This window comes from Accipiter gentilis, chromosome 34, assembly GCF_929443795.1.
Source record: "Accipiter gentilis chromosome 34, bAccGen1.1, whole genome shotgun sequence".
Classification (NCBI taxonomy): domain Eukaryota; kingdom Metazoa; phylum Chordata; class Aves; order Accipitriformes; family Accipitridae; genus Astur; species Astur gentilis.
The window spans coordinates 2,314,737-2,338,240 of NC_064913.1; the positions used below are offsets into that span (position 1 = coordinate 2,314,737).

Sequence of the window (23,504 nt, forward strand, 5' to 3'; positions counted from 1 at the left end):
AACATACTTCACCCCTGCTTAACGAGAGTAGAATTAAAACACGTTTCTTTGTTTCTTCCCTCAGTGGTGTTCCTAACCGAAAGTACTGAGAGTAAGAAGAGCCTTTTCCTGAGATTTTTCCCTTTCAGTTCTTTAGAATCACCCCATGAGCTCCAAAAGGGAGGACTAAACAGAAAAGGAGATGGGGGAAAAACCCCACCCAAACCTTTCATTCCCTGTTAGATACTGAGCACTTCTAAGCAGAAGTTCAAGATAAATGGTTTACATTTTTGCCAGTTGGCCTCCCTTCAGAAGGCATACACTATTGTTTTATTTTGCTTGTGGCTGATTGAGCTGCTACCAAATAGGAATCAGATTCGGGCAGAGAGACTGCCAATGTCTCCCAGATGCATGAAGGAATGAGTACACCCACTAAACAAAAGCAGAAAAACTTCTGTCTTCTGATGTGGGATTGTTCCAGCTCCAGGTGGTTTTGAAGCAGCTTGTAGTTAACGCTTGCAAGACCAGGGCGCACCTGAACTGAATGCCTGCAGGAGGGAGGTAGGAACTCGTGAACAGCTGCTAGAAAAACATTTTGTCTGAGACCATCTTTGCCAGTCCACCCGAGGTGATTTTACATTTTTAAAAATAAACGAGGTTGCATGTGGAGTTATGGAAACATAGGTAACTGCCACTCTCCTATCAGAAACACCCATAAAATTCCGCAGGTAGTTGAGCGCACATAGGTGAGGCTGCAGAACGCCTGCCGTGCCACCACGTCTGCAGAGCAGCTGGGGCCGCTGGGGAGGGCTGTGCAGCCCTGGGCAGCTCAAAGACACAGCTCCTGTGCAGCAGAAAAACACAAGTTTAACAGCAAAGTACAGCTCAGCGTTCCCTGTTAAATAGCTGCAATAGCATGGCCTGTGGTCTTCGGGTTCCCACTGCTGCTACGAGCCTTGCTTTTGATTCCTGCTTGTCATTACTGCCTGTTCAAAACTGGCCCCAGGAAGGCTGTGTCCCCTTTTCATTTAGTAGAATTTGGGTGTCATTTATAGCAAGAAGTTTCTGGTGGTGGTACTGACAGACCTCTCCATTGGGACAGGTCTTAGCTTATGAAGTGTAAGTGCTCTGAGCCGAGTACGCTATTACTGGCATGAGGATTTCTTATCAATGTGCTTTTTCTTACACAACAAAACAGGAATGTCAAGACAACAACAAAATTCTTTCTCTTGTATTTGTACAGAAGTGTACTGACCCACTGTCTGGCATGCGGGGTCACGGCTGCAGCAGACTGGCAGAAAGCCCCATTAAGCCACACACGCCATCCTTTTTCCTCTGTCCTCTTATCCTGCGGTGCCAGACAATCTGCAGTACATGACTGATCACAGCTTTGTGTCACACTAATAGAGATGCAGTCTGAGGCTTTGGAAAGGATACATCAGCACAATGTAAGGCCCCAGAGGCTTTTTTTGAATTTTTTTATTTTTTTTGTCTGGGAGCAGTTGATAGACAGCATGTGAGGTTAACCTATCTGATAGCCAAGAAGCAGCAAATGGGTTGGAGATGAGACCTGACAAACCCTGGCCACCCATGCCTCTGATGAGCATCTGGGAACTTCGGACCATGTCATCTATATGCTGGATGCTGACTAGGTTGGGGGGAAAAAAAAAAAAAGAGTGACGGTGAGGAACTGAAATCTGAAATTGAAGTCTTTAACGATCCATCCATCATTCACTTGAGTTGGGCACCCCTGCAGCACAGCGACCCATCCTTCCTCTGGCATATGTGCCTATAGGTAGACCAGATGCATCTCAGAAAAGAATTTAGCTTGCAAGCATTAAACAATGAAATGTCTACAATTCGAATCTGAATTTATATTAAAAAGGGTCTCATACCATGTTAGTTAACCACAATGTAAAGTGAGTATCTCCAGTTAAGGCAGCTGGGCTGCATCTGCTCCAGATATTTTCTGTAGCATTATAAATAAAATACACAGATGGGGTCTTGCCATAGCAACGTCTCCTTTTCTTTTTACAACCTTTAAATAGTGGGGAAATCAGCTCTCATAACTATACAAGCTTATTACTCACCCTTCAAGTAAAACTTTTTAATTATACTTGTCCTGAATTATCAAGCATAAGAAAATAATTATGCATGTTGATGACATAGCATGTGCTGTATTGGTGACAAACTAGTGGCAAACAGGACAGAAGTAGTGCAGCACTGCGTGTCAGAAAATACCCTCCTATCTCCCCGAGCAAGCACAGACAGCATATTTTACACAGCCTCCCCTTACTTGAGATTAGTCTGTCTGAGAAAAGAGAGATTGTCCTTGAAGACAGATAAAAGTTCTAGACAGAAACTGTTTGGTTTTATCCTTAGCAGTTAATGAATTGGTAAGGGAAGTTATTATGTAAAGAATCCCAATTTAATCTCAAAGTCATTGGTCACAAGACGTTTATTGGTTGAGAAGTGGAAAAAGAAAGTCCTATTTACCAGTGTGGCAAGTCTTGGACTGTAGAAAATTTGCTGTTAATTTAAAAAGCACCTTAGTTTCCACACAGCCTTAGCAAAATGATACCATGCTTAAGACTAGGCTTAACAATGTGCTATATTTTTGGGAGAACTACATAAACGCTCTGGTTTTGTTTTGCTTCAGCTCAGTAAAATGCATTTTGTATAGGAGTTAAATAGTTTTCATGCCACATCAGGACAAGATTGAGTATCGATAATACCGCTGTTCAGCGTTACGTCAACTGAGTATAGCCCTTCGTTTCTCTCCTCTTGCATTTTTGTGTAGATGGAATTTTCTCCTAATGATGAAGCAAGCTAGCTAGCTAAGGATCTCAGCAATTGGGGTGCTGGGTGAAAATAAGCAGTTATCTGACTTGGCCTGTGGCAGGACATTCCACTTAAACCAGATTTCTGTTTGCCTTGAAATTCCAGTGCTAACAGGAGGTGAGCACGCTTTGCAAAATTCTGGCAGCCTCTCCTCTGTCCCCCGCTAGACCTTGAGCTTTATGCTCAACAGGGATAACAAGCTCATCTTGAAAATCCATCATCACACACATATCTAGATTTAAACCACTGCTGGAATTTTTACAAGGTGACATGGTTGCTGAGAATCTATATTTGGCCAACGGACAAGTCCAGGCAGTTATCCACTGCCTGTTTGGACAAGTTAGTTGTCATGGAAAATTAGCATTATGCTCTCACTCTGCTCTAGTGTATCTTTAAACACTATCTGCAGCACTCATGTTCTCTAACAAGTCTTTTCACTATTCAAATATGATTTTAAAATGTCACCACGGGCAAAGAAAAAACCTGCGAATTAGAAAAGGGAGTCGGACTAAAAACTAACCAGTTCTAGTTGAAATGTAGCAATTAGTACCTATCAAAATAACATACTTCCAAATGCCCTACACTTAAAAGATATTCAAAAGTATAGAACTGGAGATGACAGGCATATAGGACAATAATGACAGCCTCCAGTTCTCTTTGGATGTAAAGTTATCTCCTCATTTCCTCTCCTAAAGATCAGTGGAAAAACAACTTAAAGGGCACAAATGAGCATTGCAAATCAAACTAGTATCCAAAGGTGTCATTACCAATGAGCCAGGCAACCAGCACTTTTACTATTGCGTCCCTGAATTTATGTGGACTATAAGCAAGGGTCTCTGCCGTTATTAACCTCAAAATAAATTGACATAATGAAGTTTTCTGTCACTAACATGCTGCAGCTGGATTTACAGAAGCACAAGGTTGCCATCAGAAGCTGTAAGGCTCTTTAATCCCAAACAAGGTCCTACATTTCAGACACGGCGCTCACGAAGCCGGGGTCCAGAGAGCTGCCAACGGCGGGGGCTGCATGGCCTCACCCTGCGCAAGCAGGGCTGCGCCTCAGCACCACATGTGTCCTAGGGAAAGCCAGAGAGATGTTCGACATCAGTGCAAGAGTTTTTTTCAGATTTTTAGTAAAGTGGGGCTCTGTAGGGAACATTCATACTCTTTTGGGCTCGCTGTTAGCAGCAAGGCCTGCTCTTCCAGTTCCGTCTCCTCAACGCCTCACATCCACAAGCCACAACAGGTTTTGTTTGCCACAACCCCACAGTTTTTGCGGAGCGGCCGTAAACACGGTCGGGAGGGGGTAAAAGGGACGACGGACAAGAAAGAAGAGCAACGCAGACAAGAAAAAGCCGCCGGCAAAGCACAGCCCGGGCGTCCCGCTTCCCTCCAGCCCCCCCCCCGCCTCTGACTGGCCCCTCTCCCTGCTGCCAGGCCTTCCCCCCTCAGCCCAGGCACCGGCTTTTCTGTTCCGCCCCTCTGCCTCTCCATCCCCTAAAGCCCCGGGGTCGGTCGGTCGGTCGGCAGCCGCCTGGTGTGAGAGGAGCCGCCGCCTCAGGGTCCGCGCGGCGCAGGCCGTTGCCCCGAGCCCGTTAGGGGGCGCTTAGGGGAAACCCGCCGAGCCGCGCCGCTCAAAATGGCGGCGTTGGGCGCGGACGGCGCTGCGGCGTGTTAGGGGGGGCCCTCCCCGGTTCCTCCGCCCGCCGGGCAGCGGAGCGGGAGCGGCTGGTGGTGCGTGGGGATCCCGGTTCGCTGGATGGGTGGGCGGCTGGGGGTCGCTGGGAGCTCGCTTTTAGCGCGCAGCGGGCCCGGGTGCTGGGGGAGGGGCGGCTGCAGCACGGCGGGGCGTTCGCTCGGGGCGCGGCGCTGAGGCGAGGGAGGACGGGGACAAGGGGCGCGGAGACGGGGCTGTTTCTCCACGACGCCTCCCTCGTCGTGTTCCAACCCCCCCCCCGCCGCCGCCGCCGCTTCTGACGGGCGCGGTGAGTCAGCGTCGCCCCCCCCCTTCTCCTCGTCCTCCTCCCCCGCCGCCGTGACTCGGCAGCACCGCCGGTCATGCTCAGGCATGTCGGGCCGCGGCCGGCGGAGGAGCTAAGCCCCGACTTGCCTCCTCTTGGCACCGCTATATAAGGGCCCAGCCCGGCCCGACTCGGCCCGGATAACCTGCAGCCGGAGCCCGGCGTCTGGCTTGGACGAGGGCACCGAGGTGAGCGGGCACCAAGCTGCTTCTCCACCCCCCCCCCCCCCCCCCTTCCCCGGGGCGTCTCTGTGCGGGGGAGGGGGAAACCCGGGTTTGTGTAGCTGCGTTCCACGTTTTGAGGTTGTTCTTTCCTTAATTTCAGGCAAATGTGCAATACCAAGATGTCCTCCCTTACGGATGCCTCTTCTGTCACCGCTTCGGAGCAAGAGGCACTGGTCGGTAGCTCCGTTGGACGCGCCAGTTTTTCATGCTTTTTTGCAGAGTTTTTACCTGCTAATTCAGAAGGGCAGCTTTGCTCAGCGAGCGATGGTTAGAGAGAAGCCAGGAAATCCGGTGAAGATGGTCTCTCTGATTCTGTAATTCTGAAGGAAATCTTTCTCATTCGTGGGTGAGAGTTGAGGCTGATGGTTTAGGTCTAGACTATGTTTCCTGGAGACCTCTGATGGTCAGGTTGCTTTCTTTCAAAAAAAAAAAAAAGTGATCTTATGGTCTGATTGAATCATAGTAAGTATTTTGTGGTGGAAAATTTTTAACGGTTCATAACTGAAGAGTTGTGGAAGACCTCTCTTGTGCAAAACGTACACTGCCTGTGAAATAATCTTGTCATTACAACTGAAGGGTTTTAAATTTGGCATTTTCACTTCCTCCTCTTGGAACTCGTAAGCAAGTTGTAATAAGAGTCTTTGTTTGTGTTTATAGCTTTGTATATCCAGGCTTTCCATCGTACAGTGACAGTTCTGCTGTCCTTGCTTTCTAGGCAAGTTTTGCTGAGGATGGAAACCTATGTGTTATATCTGAGATATGAGTTAAAAACGGCGTGTGTACAATGATGGTTGAACTGGATTACTTTTTGTAGAAGGGTAAAGCTTAAAAGTGTTGTGGACTGATAGCAGAACTTCAGAAAAGCAAAGTCATAGAACAGCAGACTGGTCAAATTTGGTGGTTTTTTCCATTTGTTTATTCTTTTTTTTAAGTCGTCATAATGTGATGCTACCGGGTAGAAGAACTTCATACTTACAGGGGTCGAGGAGAGACTCTGGCTGGGGAGTAAAAGGATCTGAACCCATGAGTCTAGTTGTGGATTCAGAGATCTGAAACTGTGCTTTGCCTTCCTATGCTCAGGTGTCGTTAGTAGTTGAATAAGTTACTGTTTGCTTCCTTTTTGAAAGTGTAATATATGCCGCATGCTCTAAATAATTCAGCACTTAGGAAGGGGTGAATAGACATCTGACGGTGTCCACAAGCTTGTTTATTGTTTTCATTATGTGCGATTCTTGCAACTAATCTCTTGTTAATGCATTAAAACTTAACGTTGGTTTTAGCAGATACTTGAAATGGAATGTAGGGAAGTCCTGTCCCGATCCGTCCCCCTTCCCTTAAGCATTTATTCCTTGTCTTGTGATATGTTATTCATACTTTCCTGTAAAATGTTTCTTTTCTAGAATATTTCTTTCTTATTTTAGGGAATATATTAGGATAGCTAAATATTAGCCTGTTCTTAGAATGGTTATGCTATTGTTGAAGTGGCAATACTAGAATATACTGCACTGGGAACTGTCAGTGGCTCCACAGGCATTTTCTTGGCAGCTGTGGCAGCCCCTGCAGCTTGTTCTTGTCTCCTGCACTGGTACTGGCACAGCTGTTTGTGGAACAGTGCAGTGGATGGGATCAGGACATTGCTCTGGCAAGAAAAAAAAAAAAAAAAAGGGGGCGGGGGGGGGGAGTTTTTTTTTTTTTTTTTTTTAAACTTTTCCTCCTACCTCAGAAATTGTCATAGACTGACTGCACATATACTCTGCTGGCACAGTGGGTGGGTGGGAGGCCGTTGCAGAGGTGGGAGTGGTGGAAATACAGTGGAAAGGACAGAGTGTGCTTATCCTAGCTAAAAAAAGTCTTCAGAGGTAACACAGCCCAGCTGGCAAATACAAAACCGCAGTCCCAGAAGCTGTCACAGGAAGAGAGTAGGAAAGAGGTGGACCGGTGTTTTGGTTTGTGACTTGCACTGTGGACCTGACAGACAGTCACAAAGTCCGTTTGCCTTCCTCCCTTCTCCTCGAGAGTTGCTGTAAAGGAGCAAAGGAGTGAAGCTGAATTCTCCAGGACCCAGCCTTGTCCTTGGAACTACCAGATGAATCCTGTAGCTCAAATTGAGGAATCTGTACGTACTAGTGGAAGATGAGGATTTGAGCTAAGATGTACAGTGTTTGAGAAGTTTAGTATGATTGGGTTTGTGTTACTTGCTTTTAAGTTTAAATTTGCAAAGTAAACATCTTGGATGCAGTTAGGTTTTAATGTAGTTGTGTGTTTCTATATCAGGTTAATACAGGAGGAGTAAGCCAACCTGTATAGTGTTTTGTTTGGTGAACAGCTGGTGCATACTGTTTTTCTTCTTCCCCACACAGGTGAAACCAAAGCCGCTATTGTTGAAGTTGTTAAAGTTAGCTGGTGCAGAAAAGGACACTTTTACTATGAAGGAGGTGAGAACTTTTAATCACTAAAGGTAGATTACAGTGAGTACAGATAGATCCGTTCTTTTGTCTTGGGTGAATGGGGGGCAGTGTAGTTCACAGCTTATCTAGAAGATATTGAGACAAGATATTACTCTTACTGTCCTGCTGACTTGTTAGGTGGTGTTTAGCGAGTTTCTCAAAATCTGAACAAAAGTATCTGGTGGTCGGTAGAATAGCAGAGTACTTGGGGAATGATAGATGAAAGTTGCAGCTCAAGGGGAGTTTAGGCAAAGTGAGAAGAACAAATCTCAATGAATTTAATGTGTTTTCTCTTGCGCTTAAACTTGAAACAACAGAACCTGGGTATTTAATGTCTGTATGTCATTTGTTTTACAGGTAATATTCTATCTTGGACAATATATTATGTCTAAACAATTATATGATGAAAAACAGCAACATATTGTACACTGTGCAAATGATCTCCTGGGGGATTTATTTGGAGTAACAAGCTTTTCAGTAAAAGAACACAGGTAAAATGGGATTCTTTTCTGAGAGTCTGGTTGTGAAATGATGGAGAACATAATGCGTATGGCCTTTTTTAACTCTTTGTATCTTCAAAGATGGTAAGCTCTCTTTTATAATTACATGTAGCTAACTTGCAACATCTCTCTCTTTATCCCCATCTAAGGAGACTATATTCAATGATTTCCAGAAATCTGATAGCAATCAATCAACAAGGTAAGCTAGTTGGGGAGGACCTTTTGTTTGGGGAAATGGCAGTAGGGGAAAATACAGCTTAACATATGCATCTTGCATGTAGTGATCAGATAACATTGATCTCTCCATAATTAGCTACTTGGCTTTACACACTACTGTCCAGATCGATCACAAATAGTGAATCAAAGCAAACACTGTTTCTTCTTGGTGAGAAAAAAAATATTCTGAACAGCATTTGGTAAATTTTTGTCAGACTAGAACCAGAATAAGCACAATCAGAGCTGAACACAGAGGACTAAATTGAAAAATTAGTCGTTTGCTTGTATTTCTTACAGATAAAGCCCTCAACGACATAAAAAGTTTTAATATGAAAAATTAGCTTCTTGAACTTGAAGTGAGGGCAAATGTTTTTCATTCTTTCTGTTAGTGTTCTGTTTTAGTTTTCAAAACTGAATCTGGAGTACATTTAGAACTGTTCACCCTCAGGTACACTTGAGTCCTCTTATGAAAGATCTCTATACTGAAGAACGTAGCTTTGCAGTAACTTTGTGGGTAGCCACTCCATAAATGGAGTGCTGTTAATATAGCTGTAATTTCTGAGTAATACAAGGAGTAAACCAGAAGTTAAACAGTGGAAGCCATTTTGTAAATTGGCTTCTAAATCCATATTAAGACACCCTTTGTTTCTGATTTTTCCTAAAGGCAAGTGTGCAGCTGCTGAAGATGCAAAACATGCTCTCTTTATTATCCCTTATTTTTATGTTTGCAAACTTAAATTACCTCTCAAATTCTCAAAAGATAATTTATTAATTCAGTATTTGTCTGATAGTAAGCATATATAATTAACCACAGTTAATTTTTCTTCCAGTGAATGTCTTTTTAATACCGTGTTCCCATAAGATGATAGCTAGTAAAATAAGCTTTGGAGAAGAAGAAGTGTAAAATATTTCCTGCCTATATTCTTTCATACCTGCAGAATCTCAGCTAATGCACAGCCTTCATTTGAAGGCATTTGTAATAAAATTCTCAGCTATTCTGTGGTTGAGATTTCTTCCTCCCAACTTTACCGCTTCAGCTAAGCTACAGGGCAAGTGCTGCACACACCTGAAAAGCAAAGGGGCAGGATTGTTTTTTCCATTGTTGCAAAACATCTGGATTTTAAGTTTAGAATTTACTTTGTAAATGCTGTGCACGCAGTTAACTTCTCTCCCTTGCTTTTATTCTAATGTTTTTGAGCCTGAAATTGACTTGCTGCTATGCTGTGTTACGGTGTTTGGTTTGGTTTCAGAGTCTACGCTTGCTGACACACCTGAGGATGATGCCAGATTCCAGCTTGAAGAAGAAAATGTTCTTACGGTGATTTTTTTTTTTTCTTTTTTTCTCCAAATAAATGTTCCGAGATGTAAATTCTATTTAGTGTTGTATGATAGTGTCAATGGTTTAGATACAACTAGTTGATTCTAGCCTTTTACTTCATATTCGTGCTCAGGCTTACTCAGTATTTCTGTTAACCAGGAAACTATGCAAGAGTTAGATGAGAAGCAGACTTCATCAAACGTGACTTCCCGACCAACTACGTCTTCTAGGAGGAGAACACGCAGTGAATCTGGTATGTGCAGATTTATGATGCAGAGCTTCCAGTAGCATGGCCACTTACGGAAAGAAGTACATTCTGTTGCCTTACTGACTTTGAAAGATGCTGACAAATACTGTTCATGTTTCTCTGCTTATCTAAAACAAAATGTTCAGTCTGGAAGAAATACACAGTTCCTTGCATTGCTCCAGTATCACGTTACAGTTTGGACCTTTAGAACTGTTAGTAAGATGATGGAATAATTTGTTCCACAGATCTCAAACTTGTTCACATCAGCAGGACTTAATCAGCTGTGTTATCTTCATGAGGAGAACACTTTTGTTTGTAATAGACTGGTGTAGTCAAATTAATTTCAGTTCCCTCTGTCGACAGCCACAAAATTTTACTTTTTTGTTTGCCTTCTAAAACAAGTTTTCATTGGATTTCAATTGGTGGCAGACATCAAAGGTCTGGTAGTAATATGGGATGATTTTGGATATGTTGGAAGTGTTCTCTACAGTTCTACTTAAGTAATATTCTGTGGAATTTCATAGATTAGTTTGTTCTATCAGTTACTTCTGTTACCTCATGACTTGGTGGCTGTAATTACCTGGGCAGTGATAGCCTTCTGTCCCTGCATAGAACTTCCTTTTCTTCAGTTGTTCGGTAGCATTTTTCAGTTCCTCAGCTTTTCTGTAGTATTTTTTTTGTGTTCGTCATAGGCCACTGTTATGTTAGTCAGTCCAAAAACTGTGCTGCGTTGCTGAGCGGTTTGCACTAAATTAAAAGAACATTTTAATGTTGTAACAAAAACTGGTGAAAGGATGGAAAGTCTCGGTTAAACATGATAACCTGTAATATTTAGGCATGACCCAGAGCACATAAGGTCCTGTGTTGTGCTTACTTATTGTAGGTTTGATGATTGACTCTTGTCTTTGCATCCGTTTATTAGTTTGTTACAACCTTAAAAGTTCTTTTAATATAGTGTTTTTATATACACTTTTTTTCTAATTTATAGGAAATCTTCCTTTTAAACCACTATTCTTGTTAAATTGGGATGGTAGCGGCTCCTTTGGAGCCGCTTATATAGTGTATAGAAACCTTGTGGTGATACAGTATCAGTACAGCATGGAGCCATGACAACTAAATGAGGACAACGATGGACAGGAGCAACCCTTGGGCCTGGGGGCACCAAATTTGGTGGGGCTCTCAGGGCGGAAAAAAGAAATGAGAGGGGCTGAGCCAAGAAGCACCAAGGGAAAGTAAGAGAAGTCTCAAAGTATGTACAAGTGTTTCGTTCTCTTTTCTTTTACAATGAAAGATTCAAGACTTGAAGACTCATGGATTGTCAGGGTGTGTTTTACAAGGCAAGGGAGAAGCTGGGCAATAGAGGGTGGGTGCAAAAGGCACCTGTAGTGGGGCAGCAGGCTCTTACCCAGGTCTGTTGAACAAAGTTGTCAGGCCTCCTGGGGAGTTTTCACTCCACTGCACTTCTATACTGACTTTGCAATGCCTTTTTTAATAAAATAGTTTCTTACCGAACACTCTGAAAGTCAGTGGAGCTGAATTTTGACTTGCCTACCCCTAAAATGCTGTCCCCCTACTCCTTATGCTGCTGTAGGTTGTTGTTTCAAAACGTGATGTATTTAAAAAGCATTGTCTTTTTGCCTTCAAACCAAGCATATTTAATAAGCACAGCTAAAAGCAATGCTTTCAGACTTCAATTTTTACATAGTATGCCTCAAAGGTTTTCTTACTAGTGCGTGGTGAAAGTCATAAAGGTTTGTTACAAAAATCCTGTCGAGTAAATACAATTACATGTAGTGTAACTATTAACTGATAAATTTGTTGAGGTGTCTGAAACTTGAACTTACCTTGCTTAGCATGAGGTCCTTCGTATGCATGTGACCTGGGGAGCTAGTTGCCCTGTCTCCCTGCAAATTCTGGGTTGGACTCAGTAGCCCTCCGAAAAGTGCCTTTCTGTCTACTGACTGTAGAGGGAGCTAGGACAATCAAGATCCTAACTATTTCTTAAAATTAGGAGGGGTTTTAACGTGTCATGTGTGAAGTGGGAGTAAAAATACTTCCAAATTTGGAGTTATTTTATTTCCTGCATGGGGAGACTGCCATTTACAAGCTGTACTGATGGGACAAGCAGGGAAAGCCAGTCCCTGAAATACTGACTTCAGGAATATTTCACACTTCTCATGTTTCTTGGTGTTACTGTGTCTTTCTTAAAAAAGTTTTTGGTGCCTTTACTTTTTTCCCCCATAAAACAATGCTGAATGATGACTTTATTCGTCCTAAATTCCTATATATGTAAATTATACTTAAAGCTTCTGTTAAGAATATTCAAAACTGCATATTGCATAGATGGTTTTGGAGTAATAAAAATTCTTGAATGTGCCCAGAAGAAAATTCTTCAGATGACCCGCGTAGTGACAGAAGAAAACGACACAAGTCAGACAGCATTTCGTTGACGTTTGATGAAAGTCTCTCATGGTGTGTAGTCAGTGGTCTGTGCCATGAAAGAAGCAATAGCAGTGATTCAACAGATTCTCTTTCCATTCCTGTAAGTCAAAATATTTATTTTTTTTTTTTGTGGTACAAATTTTGCAGATACCACAAGTGCAAATATGCATCTTAAAACATCATGTTCTTAATTAAAAGCAGCAGTGCCTTCAGTGGTGTCTGAGGAAGGAAAAGAGGCTGAAAGAAAACTTGGTGTGTGGGTGGAGTGGGGTCTTTCAAAGATGTGCTGACAAAGCTGAAGTGAAATTTTGTTAAATATTAACTTTGAATATTCTTTAAAAAACAGATTCTTACTGCTTGGCACAGTATTGAAAAAATGCCAGATACATTTTGTGTTTTAAAATAAGTATTCCTTAAAATGCTAAGAGAAGAAAAGCAGTCACAGACGTTCCATAATTCAGAATAGTTGGTAGTTCCAGTACAGCTTTGGTAACTGTACATAGTAGTGCCCTGATGATATGCTGTATTCATTTTCTAAGCCTTTACTGTTTTTTATTGTTGTTTTCAGCAAGCACTGAGGCAAATTACCTGTGGTTAGGTTAAGTCATGAAGAGCTAAACTAACAGCACTCCTAGTTATATACTGTATTCTGAATTGACAGAACTAATACTATATCTTCACTCTTGCTATTCTGTAATTGTTTAGCCACTGTCTTAAGGTTAACAAAGTTGATGAGAATAGAGAATTTAGTGACATGCAGCCAAAAGACAGCATCTTCTGGCATCTGTTCTTTCACTTTTTAGGAGAGCCTTTGTGAAATAGTAGCTGCAGTCTTCAAGCTGGCTGTAGGTTGACTGCAGCCTCTTTATTACAGAGCTGACAAAAGGTTTTCAGGTCTAGCTTTATTTTTACCTACCAATGGTTTGTCTGTCTCATAAAAGATGTTCTATCTAACAGCAACTGGTCTCATTTCTTCCATAGCTAATTAAACTGAGTGGTTTTATCTCATGAGCTACCTTTAACAGTAATGGTCATGGATATGGACTGGTGAGGCTGAATGTGTACTTTCTTTCTCTTTTTTTTTTTTTCTTTTTTTTTTTCCCAGGATCTTGATGCCAGTTCATTAAGCGAAAATTCTGATTGGTTTGACCACAGTTCTGTTTCAGACCAGTTCAGTGTAGAGTTTGAAGTTGAGTCTATTTATTCAGAAGATTATAGCCATAATGAAGAAGGACAGGAGCTCACAGATGAAGATGATGAGGTACATATTTGATTTGTTTGGGGTTTTTTTTGCCTGGGGAGGTGGTGAGAGGGAGAAGGAAACTTAGAAGAATACTTCATGTTGAGATTCCAACAAGAAGTAGTAACTCTTCAGGTTTATTGCAGGACTGCATGTGCTATGTCACAAACTGCACCCAGTTGTTTATTAAATCAAATTACATGCCTGTGCAGTTGGGTCACCATTATACACCCACCAGGCAGTAACCGGAACAGTGCTAAGGCTTTCTGCAGGCTCTGAAACAGACTCTTGACAGTCTGGAGAAGTCTGTCTGTTTACTTCACTCACTAGCTGTTGGAGTCGGTGGCAGTGTGTGTACTTGAGTCTGTCTGTACATTTTTAATTATAGAAGTATGTGTTGAGCTTTGAAAACACTTCTGATAACTGAATGAAAACTTTCCTAGTAACTGTTTGCAAAGGGATATTTCTGAATCATTTGCCTCCATGAATATAAATGTTTCATAGAGATGCTGAACCACAATTTTAGAAATTTTCATTAGGTGGCAAGAAGACAGTAAAATTGTCATTACTATAATTTTCAAGAGATCTAGATATCTGGAATGTCAGGAATGAAGTGGGAATTTTTTTTTCTGGGTTAGTTTTCTGTTACTTTAAAGAGGCGCATCAGCTTGTGGCAAAATTGGGTAAGTACCAGAGGCAGGATTCGCCAGGGACATACATGATTGTGATATTTCAGAGGCTGAATGGGATTGACTGTACTGATGTACACTGGGTTATAGTGCTGTGGAGCTGCACCCTCAGATAAGGTGGTGATTTAGAGGAAGAAAGGATTGAGGTGTGCCTCTGCTCCCAGCAGCAGTGTGGAGAGTTGCAGAACGGTTGAGGTTGGAAGGGGCCTCTGGAGGTCGTCTTATCCATCCCCAGCCCCCAGCACAAGCAGAGCTGATTGCCCAGGGCCATGTCCAAATGACTTGAATATCTCCAAGGGTGGATGCTCTGCAGCTGCTCAGGGCCACCTGTGCTGGTGCTCGGTCACACTCGCAGTGAGAAAGTGTCTCCTGACATTCAGACAGAATCTCCTGCATTTTAATTTGTGCCAGTTGCTTCTTGCCCTGTTGCTGGACACCACTGAAAGGAGCTTGGCTCCGTCTGCTTTACACCCTCCTTTCACATTTTTATACACATTGGTAAGACCTGCCTCTGCCCCCTAAGCCTTCTCTTCTCCTCTAGGCTGAAGGGTCCCAGCTCTCAGCCTTTCCTCCTGTGAGAGCTCCTCTGATCTCTTAGCGATCTCGGTGGCCCTTCTCTGGACTCTCTCCAGTAGCTCCGTATCTCTCACATACTGGGGAGCCCAGAGCTGGACACTGTGCTCCAGGTGTGCTGAGCAGAGGGTAAGGGATCACCTCTGTTCTAGAAGGTGGTACCTTCTATCTGTCTAGTCTACACTTTTCTTCAAACTGTGTGTTAAAATCATGAACGGCGTTTTTTTCCCCCCCGAACCAGCCATCAGATTTTTGGAGTTACTTGCTAATATGAATTAACATGTATGCGCTACCTACTACATTTGATTAAAACTGTATCAGAAAATCCATCAGATTAAAAAATCTGATAGATTTTTTTGATTGCCAAAACCCAGTTACATCAATACTTTATTTTTATAGGTATATCAGCTGACTATTTACCAGGATGAAGATAGTGATGCTGATTCATTTGATGAAGATCCAGAGATTTCTCTAGCTGTGAGTAAAAACCTGACTGGCAAAGCATCTTAAGTTGGGTGAACTGAGAGAGTAGATCATTGAGTATAGATGAATTCTGTTGCTACCGGTGATCTTTTTAAGAATTAAATGACTCCTCCTTGTATGCTTGAAGATTCCAAGACAATATTTTTACTTATTGGACGTGATTATTAAGGAACCTTGATTTTTTAATTATTTCTTTTAAATTAGTAAGCTTCCTAATCCATTAAAGAAAAAACAACCCACACTAACTTATGGTTTCACTGACTTAAGGGGAGGACATTTTTTGGAGCCTAAATCTGACTTTTTGCACAAAAAGGAAAAAAAAAAAAGAAGTCATGTATATTTGGAAAGCTCTTTCTATAAATCATAGTATTTAGTTTTATTGTCCAATCTGAGTGAAGGAATCTGTACCATACAGATGTGAAGGCAAAGTTCTGTAACATTAAAAGATTCTGAGGCTTTTTCTAAATTCTGTGAGACCATTCTTGAAGTGTGGGAAGAAATTCAGGGGTTTGAGGCAAAGTATGTAGGCATACCTGAAAAAGGCACACGCTAGAACTAAAATACAGCGTATCTTTTTATTTGCCTTTGCTTTTCAGACTTTAAGCTTGAGTAAAGCTGTTGTCCAAAACTGTCTGAAGTGTTCCAGTCCCTTGATCCTCTGTAGGACTGAGGGACTTTACTATGTGTGTAAAACACAGGGCTAGCCACCACCTAAAAACACAGCACTACTTATGTAGGGAAAAGTATGTCTGTATGTTGTTTTAGGAATTAAAATCGGTCTTATAAGCTTTTGATGTCACTAATGTTATTCAGGACTCAAAAAGTGCTTTGAATCCTCTAAATAAGTTTTGGGTTTGTTTTTTTCTTATTATTTTTATTCCCCGTATAAAAATGAAGTGTATTTTTAATGAGATAACGGCTTATTTTCAGTTTAGCCTATGATGCAGCCGTTCCTATATTATTTATTTTTTTTTTAATGGCCAATGTTTTCTGTTCTCCAACGCTGCTGTGTCAGAGTGCCCTCACCTGGCCGTTCTGCACACCAACAGCTTAGCATCCCACAGGTGGTTAAATGTCTCTTCAGTGTTGAGTAGCTTCCACTTCAGAACTCTATTGTACAACGTAATGGGAATGGTGACCATTTTATCAGAAATAAGTTTTTCATGAGGTTCTCTGAAGACTCTTGTGGTCTGGTTTCTTCAGTTTAGCATAAGAAATAATAAATTGTTATTGTTCCACCTCTATTTTTATTTCGCAAATCTGTTGCAAAAAGAATGAAAATCAGAGAGTCCTTTTAAAATCAAGACTGTTTTAATCTAGAACCGTAAAGTGGGGCCAAACACTGAATGGAATGTTTAAATTATAAACAAGTTGATAGCTCAAGCTCAAGATAACTATTATTTTGGCAGTAATAAGTTGTTTATAATCTCTGATTACTTCAGTTGTAAGCGTTCCACGTAGCTTAAGCTGTTCCAACCTTTAATTCACTAAAGGATTATTGGAAGTGTCCCGAATGTAGCGAAATGAATCCTCCACTTCCACGACATTGCCACAGATGCTGGGCCCTTCGTGAGGACTGGCTTCCAGATGAAAAGAGTGAGAAATTGGAAAAGAGCAAATTAGAAAGTTCCTTACCTCTAGAGTGTGAAGAAGGTTTTGATGTTCCTGACTGCAAGAAAGTGAAAATGACTGAAGATAAAGAACCAGCTGTGGAGGAGAGTGAGGATAAAGCAGTACAAATTTCCGAGTCCCAGGAAAGTGAAGATTATTCCCAGCCATCAACATCGAGCAGCATGTTCTGTAGCAGTCAGGAGGACTACAAGGAACCTGAGAAGAGAGAAGGGCAAGACAAAGCGGAAAGCACGGAATCCAGCCTGCCCGTTAACAGCATAGAGCCCTGTGTCATATGTCAGAGCAGACCTAAAAATGGCTGCATAGTACATGGCAAAACGGGACACCTCATGTCATGTTTTACATGTGCAAGAAAACTTAAGAAGAGGAACAAACCCTGTCCAGTGTGCAGGCAGCCCATACAAATGATCGTACTAACTTATTTTAGTTAGATGGATGTTGACTGGAAAGCAGCAAAAGGAACTTCATAAACCGGTTAAGAGAGTAAGAAACTTATTTTTGTATGCTTATGGGAAAATTAATATTTTGGTCTCTTTACATTTGGTATTAAAAGTAATTGCTGAAATAAGTGCACTGGAGTTGTTAAGAGGTTAGCCTAATATTCGTAAGTCAACTTGAAGATTTTAAATCCCTCTCAACAGAAATAACCAATTCCTGTAAACTACCTGCTTCCCCAAGTGTTTTATGTTCCATACAAGTTAGTGATGTTTGTGTTACTGGATTAAATAGACATTAAAAACCCAAATTCAATGATTATGAGAGAAGGGACATGTTGAGGAGTTTGCTTATGTGAGTTCCTCCTCATAAGAAGATAAAACACTCCAGACTCCAGTATCTGTTGCTGGGTGAAGACACCAGGCTCAGTCAGAACCCTCTGAATAAGTCAATAAAATAAATAAATAGAATCTTGTCTCCCTCGTTCCCAAAACTTAAATTTCTCCAAGTAACCAAATTACGGGGGAGATCTTGCCAGGAAAGGAGGAAAGATTTGATAGAAAATAATTTAAGGTTTTGGAAATAGAAAAGGTTATTGTGTTGGGTTTTTTTATTTTTGTAGTGTGCATTGTAAACTTCGGGGCTGTGTGTGTCCTGAGAAGTCACCGATCCACATTCAGTCTTACAGTTATCTCTTAAAACACCCTGAGAAACTGGCTTTTAAAATGCTTTTTGGGTTTGGAGGTCTGTACTATCCTGGTTATTATTTTGGCAGCACCAGAAGAGTCTTAACAGGCAAGATAAATGAAGGAGATGCTATGTAATGTCAGCTCAGGCAATGTTAGGGGACAACTGTATTCTTTTTCTGCACTTGTTTTTGACTTCAGCAGTATAGTGTGCAGCTTGATCACTACATTTGCTTGAATAAAAATAGTAAGGGAAAAAGTTCATCTGCAGAAACAAATAAGGCTGTGTAGTTCTAGTTCACATAGACATTCTTTAAATTCAGTAGTCTTTCCAACTTGCACTGTATTGTTATCCGTATCACAAGAATTCTGAAAGTCTGTTGCCAGGTGTTTGGCCAACTCAAAATGGGTCTCGCCAGACCTGTCCTTCACTGCTTTTAGCTCTTGTCTCCTCACTGGACTTTGTCAAAAACTTTGTGAAACTTGCCAGTTCCTTTATTAAGGAGTCTATGAACTGACGTGGTTCTGTGCTGCGTTCAGAGTGGGTAGCATGAGTATATTTTTGTAAGCTCAGGTATCTTCAGGATGTAGTTAGATTACTCAGCTGTTTTCCAGATGGAGAGTTTCTGTACCAGTGAATTGTATTTATTCCTTTGGAAAACTAGATTACAAGAGTTGTATGTTTTTAGCACCTTTCAATTTTACAGGTAGTTGCTGATCATCTGCCCAATAGCGAATGGCAAATATGTAGTCAGGGGAGTGCCAGCAATGGAGATGCATGGAGTATAAAGTGTCTGTAAACCAGGGCTGTGAACACCCAGACGACAAGGAAGTATGTAGGAACAGGACATAAAGCTGTACGGAAGAGACTCGGCAAGCCCTTGGTTGTTACTTGCCTGCAAAGAAATACCTTCATAGGTAAAGACTGAACTTCTGGAATTGGTCATGTTTTGCTCGTACATTTGAGCTAATTTTTGAAAAATACAACTAAAAGATAGCAGTATCTCTGAAGTTTTACCATAATTAATTTTAACTAAACCAAATGTAAACCCCAGCTGTATATGTTTCTTCAAATTCTGACTTGCCAATTGCTTGCCCCTTGCAATTTGTAAAGTGACAGGGGGTAGCTGGAAGTTTTTGAAGTTCTTTGGTCAGCAGAAACCTTTCATGGGGTTTGATAACCCTTCAGCTGGAGATAGAGAAGTCCTTTGGGCAGGTATTTAAATATTTCAGGTAAGGATGCTTCTAATAGCAGTGTGAATTGAGGTTGATAGCCATCTTCCTATTTATTTTTCTTAATTTTTTATTTGACAAACCTAATTGCAGTGAAGCTTGCAGAGGCTCTTCCATTGCACCTGCAGGTCAGAACCAAACAGCGGCCGTGTCACGGTCTGAAGTCTGCAGCTGAGAGAGAACTGCAGACATGTATTCGGGAGAAGCGTTGGTAATGTGGGGACTGTACTGAAAAAGCTTCGTCCACTGACATCATCTCCGATGCCTTACGCTTTTTCAGTGCAATAGCTTCTCTACGGTCACTGTGACGGCTGTGTCACAGCAGTTCTGGGGGAGCAGCTGTTGGACAAATTGTACTGTACCGCTCGTGGCATTCTCTTCCACTCTAATCTATCCCCTTGGGTGATCTCCATGTTTAAAAAAAAAAAGTATTTCAGCTTTTTAAAGACATGTATGGTCAGAGCCATGATCTGTGCTGTTCACACTCACTCAGCTTTGGGATTTTTCTTCAAAAACAATTTCATCTCCCAGTAACACTTTCTGTTTTGGCAAAAGATAAAGTGAGAGCATACTGCATAATGAAGTTTCCCTTTTATGATCTAAAATCTTACTTCCCTAGCATGTCTCTGTTGTGGAGAACAGTGCTGGAAATACCCTCTGCTCCATACGGTGCTGAGGAAATGGGTAATTTTGATTTCTGCATCTATGGCCAAACTACTGTCAGAGTGAATCTTTGTTTTGAATTACATTTTCTGGCTTAGTATTATTCATTGTAACTTCTCGTAAAACTTTAAGGTTTGGTTTGTTTGTTTTTTTTTATTTTCCCACCCCAAAGGATGCCTCCCAAATAAGGCAGTGATGAGGATTGGTGTCTGTTCCAGTTCCTACAGGAGATGCTGGTGGGGAAGTGTGCGCCTGGGTTTTGGGGAGGGTTTGCGTGACGCTCCGGCCCTGGCCCAGTCTTAGTCAGAAAGGCTGAAGGAAACCGTGGGGTCTGCCTCTGTGCCGTCACCCCGACCCACACTCGGTACTTGTGGGCGAGCGGTGGCCAGCCTGGTATCTGCCAGCCCTGTCCTCCTGGCCTTGGGTAGCGGCACAAAAGTTGGCAAAATTTTAGTACCGAAGTTGACATTTGCTCTTACTTGGTGAGGTCTTTGAGATCCTTATTTAATATCGCACACATTTTAATCTTTAATTTATTGCAGTTTGTAAATATTCTTGTGCTTTCAGTTAGTGTTCTGAGCTTTAATTTATTGAATTAGTCTGTTGGTACGTGTGTAGATACGTAAACATGCATACCTAGTAAATCACAGTCACAAGAAAAATACTTAAGAAATTGTAGCATTATGAAGAGAAGCGTTCAGATTATATACAGATTAAGAGAAGCATAAGATTTATGGCTTTGTTTTCTTTTTTTCTTCCCTTAAAACAACCTCTGTGTTGAACCTGAACAACATTTATTAAAACAGAGATGGAGGTTGGTGCAACTTGAGCAGAGTGAAAATGTTTTGATGGTGTTTGTTTGCCTTTGGAATGCTTTTTGTTCTTTGAGTGCAGCCAAGAAGCTGACTGACCGCTTTGTTGTGCTGGTGACATCGGAGGCGATGGTCTGGAAGATGCGGTGAGGTGACCAGAGGTTTTGAGGTTAATTTGCAGCGGGTGGTAATTGCTTTTGCCTTTGAATGTGTGACCAAGAAAGTTGAAGGGCTGGCCAGATGCTGACCAAAACATGACAGTACACAGTTCTCAGTAACTGTCCAAGTCCGTTCCTTCGTGTGCTTCAGGTAGACAATAGTTACATATGAATGCTGCAAGAACTTGCATTTACTCTTTTTGAAGTACAGTAAAGCCACTTTTTTATTAAATACAACTTTTTCACTATGTAGCTATTTATTAGTATTGAAATTCAACTCTTGGCCCAGTAGCTATTTATTAGTATTGAAATTCAACTCTTGGCCCAAGGAAGTGAAGTACTTAAGGCAAAATTGCTTTGTTTCAGTGTCTGACATTTCTGAAAAAGGCTAGAAGTGTCAAATATTAAAGTACTTGAGAACCTTTAGTACTGAGTCTTCCCTTAAGATTTATAAGCTATGAAGCCTGCTGCTTTTGTCCTTTAAAAAACTTGCACAGCTGAAGCAGACGTAGCTGGGTTGCTGATTATATTGAACATTCATGCTGCAAAAGATGATGCTTTTTTTGAGCAGCAACCCTTGAACATTGTTTTAGTGTTGCATTCCTAACGAGCACATGGGATGAAATCTGGGCCAGGGGCAGTGGCTGCCATGTCAGTTGGCAGGTTGATTTAGAAAAGCAAAAAAAAATGCTACAAAATTTTAATTGATTAAGAGCATTGCATTTATTCTAACAGCGTGGTACAATTTTTTTATCACCGAGTTCTGTTTGCTGTGAATTTGTTTAAATGTCGCTGTCTCCGAAATGCCTGTCTGTGGGTGTGAAGCCACATGCCAGACTCAGGCAGATTTTTCCCCTTGAAGACTAATATGAGGGAAAAACAATTCCTTATTCTTACAGAGAGCGTCAACAAGAGTAATTGTTCCAGAAAATTGTGTTCTTATAAAAGAGAGATGAGAAAATTACTAGAAATGTAATGAAACAATGAATGAGTAATGTAGGACTAATAGAGGGGTGAAGAACTGTTCTTTCTCCACCTTAACCTAAAGCTGCTGTTGTGTTAGGGTGTAACTAGAGGTAGGGCTTATCACCTTAAAGCAGTTATTTTATTCCACATGTTAACTTGCCACATGTACTGTGGGGCAGCAGTTTTCCCAGGAAGATGGGACATTTTGTTGTGCAACACTCGGCCTGAAAAGGGACATTTGCTGTGGGAAAGAGCGTTGAAGGTGTGCAGGCATAGGGGTTTGTACCTCTTCTGAGCTTTCTTGGTCACTCACAGTGCCGGCAGGTCGGTGCAGGCTTCCAGTGTCTGTAGGGTCACCTGTGTACTTAATAAAGCGTGTTATGTAGCACGTTTGTACTCTTAATGCATGGCCCCAGCATTATTGTTATGTCCAGCGCTTGGCTCTCCTAGCTGGGGGGTGTCTGCCTGTTCCAGGGCATTGCCTACTAACGGCGCTTCTGAGCTTGTCCATCCCTGAGTCAGTCTTGGCTTGAGTTAGTTGTTGTTTAAAGGTTGTGCAAGCAATATAAAACAAAAAACCCCACCCTGAAACCTGGGCTTACGGTATCTTTTAACAATGGATTGCACTTAGTGAATGTGAAAAATTGTTGTTTTTAACTAATGTGTGCTTTCTTTTTTTAATTTAGCACAGATGCACTGAAAGCTTCAAGTGAATGCCTTGCCATAGTGTGTGTATATCTATTCTACATGTAAAATTTGTTGGTGATACTCCACCTTCTGAGTAGACGTTGCTTTAACTCAAAAGCCTGATTTTAAAGGACAGTTCTTGGTTTTTAGCTAAATTAATTGCTGTAATGTGATGATTACATAATACCTAAAATATCAAATAGCTTTTCCAAAAGCAGAGTCTCACGTTGTTGTCTGACTACATGTAGCTGGATTGACCATTAAACAGACTGGATTATAGTGAATTTAAATAACTATGCAATCTTGCCACTACTAGCTGAACACACTTTCAAGAACTTGTCACGGTGCATCCCTTCCTGATACCCAGAGCACGTACTACCACAGTCAGCAACCATTCAACTACAGCCCTCCACTTAAATTGCACAGTGTATAAATCCATTTCTGAGAAGAGTTTTCATGTGTATTGTGTTTGTCTTTCAGTTTTCAGTTTTTCCTTTTCTGAGGAAACTAAATACTATGTTGCATTTAAAAGCTTTAAATAAAGATTTGTTTATATACTCCTTGGTGCTCAATGACTTGAGTGTCAGAAGTTCTGCTACTTGGTTTTCTGCGGGGGTAGTTGAGCTGTCCTGAAGCCAGCCTCTGTACCGGGATTGGGTCTGTGCCTCGCTGCGGCTTCCAGCACGTGTGCTAGACACGGTCCAAACTGTCTAGGAGCAGGGCTGCGTAACATACTTGCACATGCTAAAGTCACTGCTAAAACTGTTCAGTTTAAAAAAATCTGAATTAGATGTAGTTCTGTTCTGTACCAAATTCAGTAAAAAATGGACAATGGCAACGGTCTAAAGCTATCGATGACTTGTTTTCAGCAGCTCTGTCTTAGGGGACCACCATTTTCAGAGACCCGACTCATTCTTTTTGTGCCATCAGGCAGATAATCGTCAAGCTTCCAGCCACATGGCCCTTCAGCCCATGCTTACACATCTTTTCCATCTTCCTGCCTCTCAACGTG

At 41.7% G+C, this 23,504-nt stretch overlaps 1 protein-coding gene across 11 annotated transcripts; it reads left to right on the plus strand.

The window, feature by feature from the left end:
- The first annotated feature begins 4,437 nt into the window (after window positions 1–4,437).
- On the plus strand, window positions 4,438–23,501 carry MDM2 (MDM2 proto-oncogene). Of its 11 annotated transcripts, none has more exons than XM_049792514.1 (12): window positions 4,788–4,805; window positions 4,955–5,029; window positions 5,166–5,238; window positions 7,426–7,500; window positions 7,870–8,003; window positions 8,162–8,211; window positions 9,479–9,546; window positions 9,706–9,799; window positions 12,175–12,335; window positions 13,341–13,496; window positions 15,137–15,214; window positions 16,714–20,133. In XM_049792514.1, exons 3-12 carry the CDS (start codon window positions 5,170–5,172, stop codon window positions 17,281–17,283), a joined length of 1,455 nt encoding a protein of 484 aa, XP_049648471.1. In that variant the 5' UTR covers window positions 4,788–4,805; window positions 4,955–5,029; window positions 5,166–5,169; the 3' UTR covers window positions 17,284–20,133. The 11 variants fall into 11 exon arrangements, 7 of the variants coding, with proteins under 7 accessions (XP_049648470.1, XP_049648471.1, XP_049648469.1 ...); XR_007504659.1 differs by lacking the exon at window positions 4,788–4,805 and adding an exon at window positions 23,423–23,501 and having other exon boundaries at window positions 4,842–5,029; window positions 16,714–17,335; XR_007504661.1 differs by lacking the exon at window positions 4,788–4,805 and adding an exon at window positions 22,492–23,052 and having other exon boundaries at window positions 4,842–5,029; window positions 16,714–17,335.
- Window positions 23,502–23,504: the final 3 nt, after the last annotated feature.

Bases quoted from the DNA above. Each gene is read 5' to 3' on its own strand.
- MDM2 (XM_049792513.1), top strand. From the start codon at position 5,170: ATGTGCAATACCAAGATGTCCTCCCTTACGGATGCCTCTTCTGTCACC. The intron at 5,239-7,425 runs GTCGGTAGCTCC...TTCCCCACACAG, and splicing joins CTTCGGAGCAAGAGGCACTG to GTGAAACCAAAGCCGCTATT. The intron at 12,336-13,340 runs GTAAGTCAAAAT...TTTTTTTCCCAG, and splicing joins CAGATTCTCTTTCCATTCCT to GATCTTGATGCCAGTTCATT.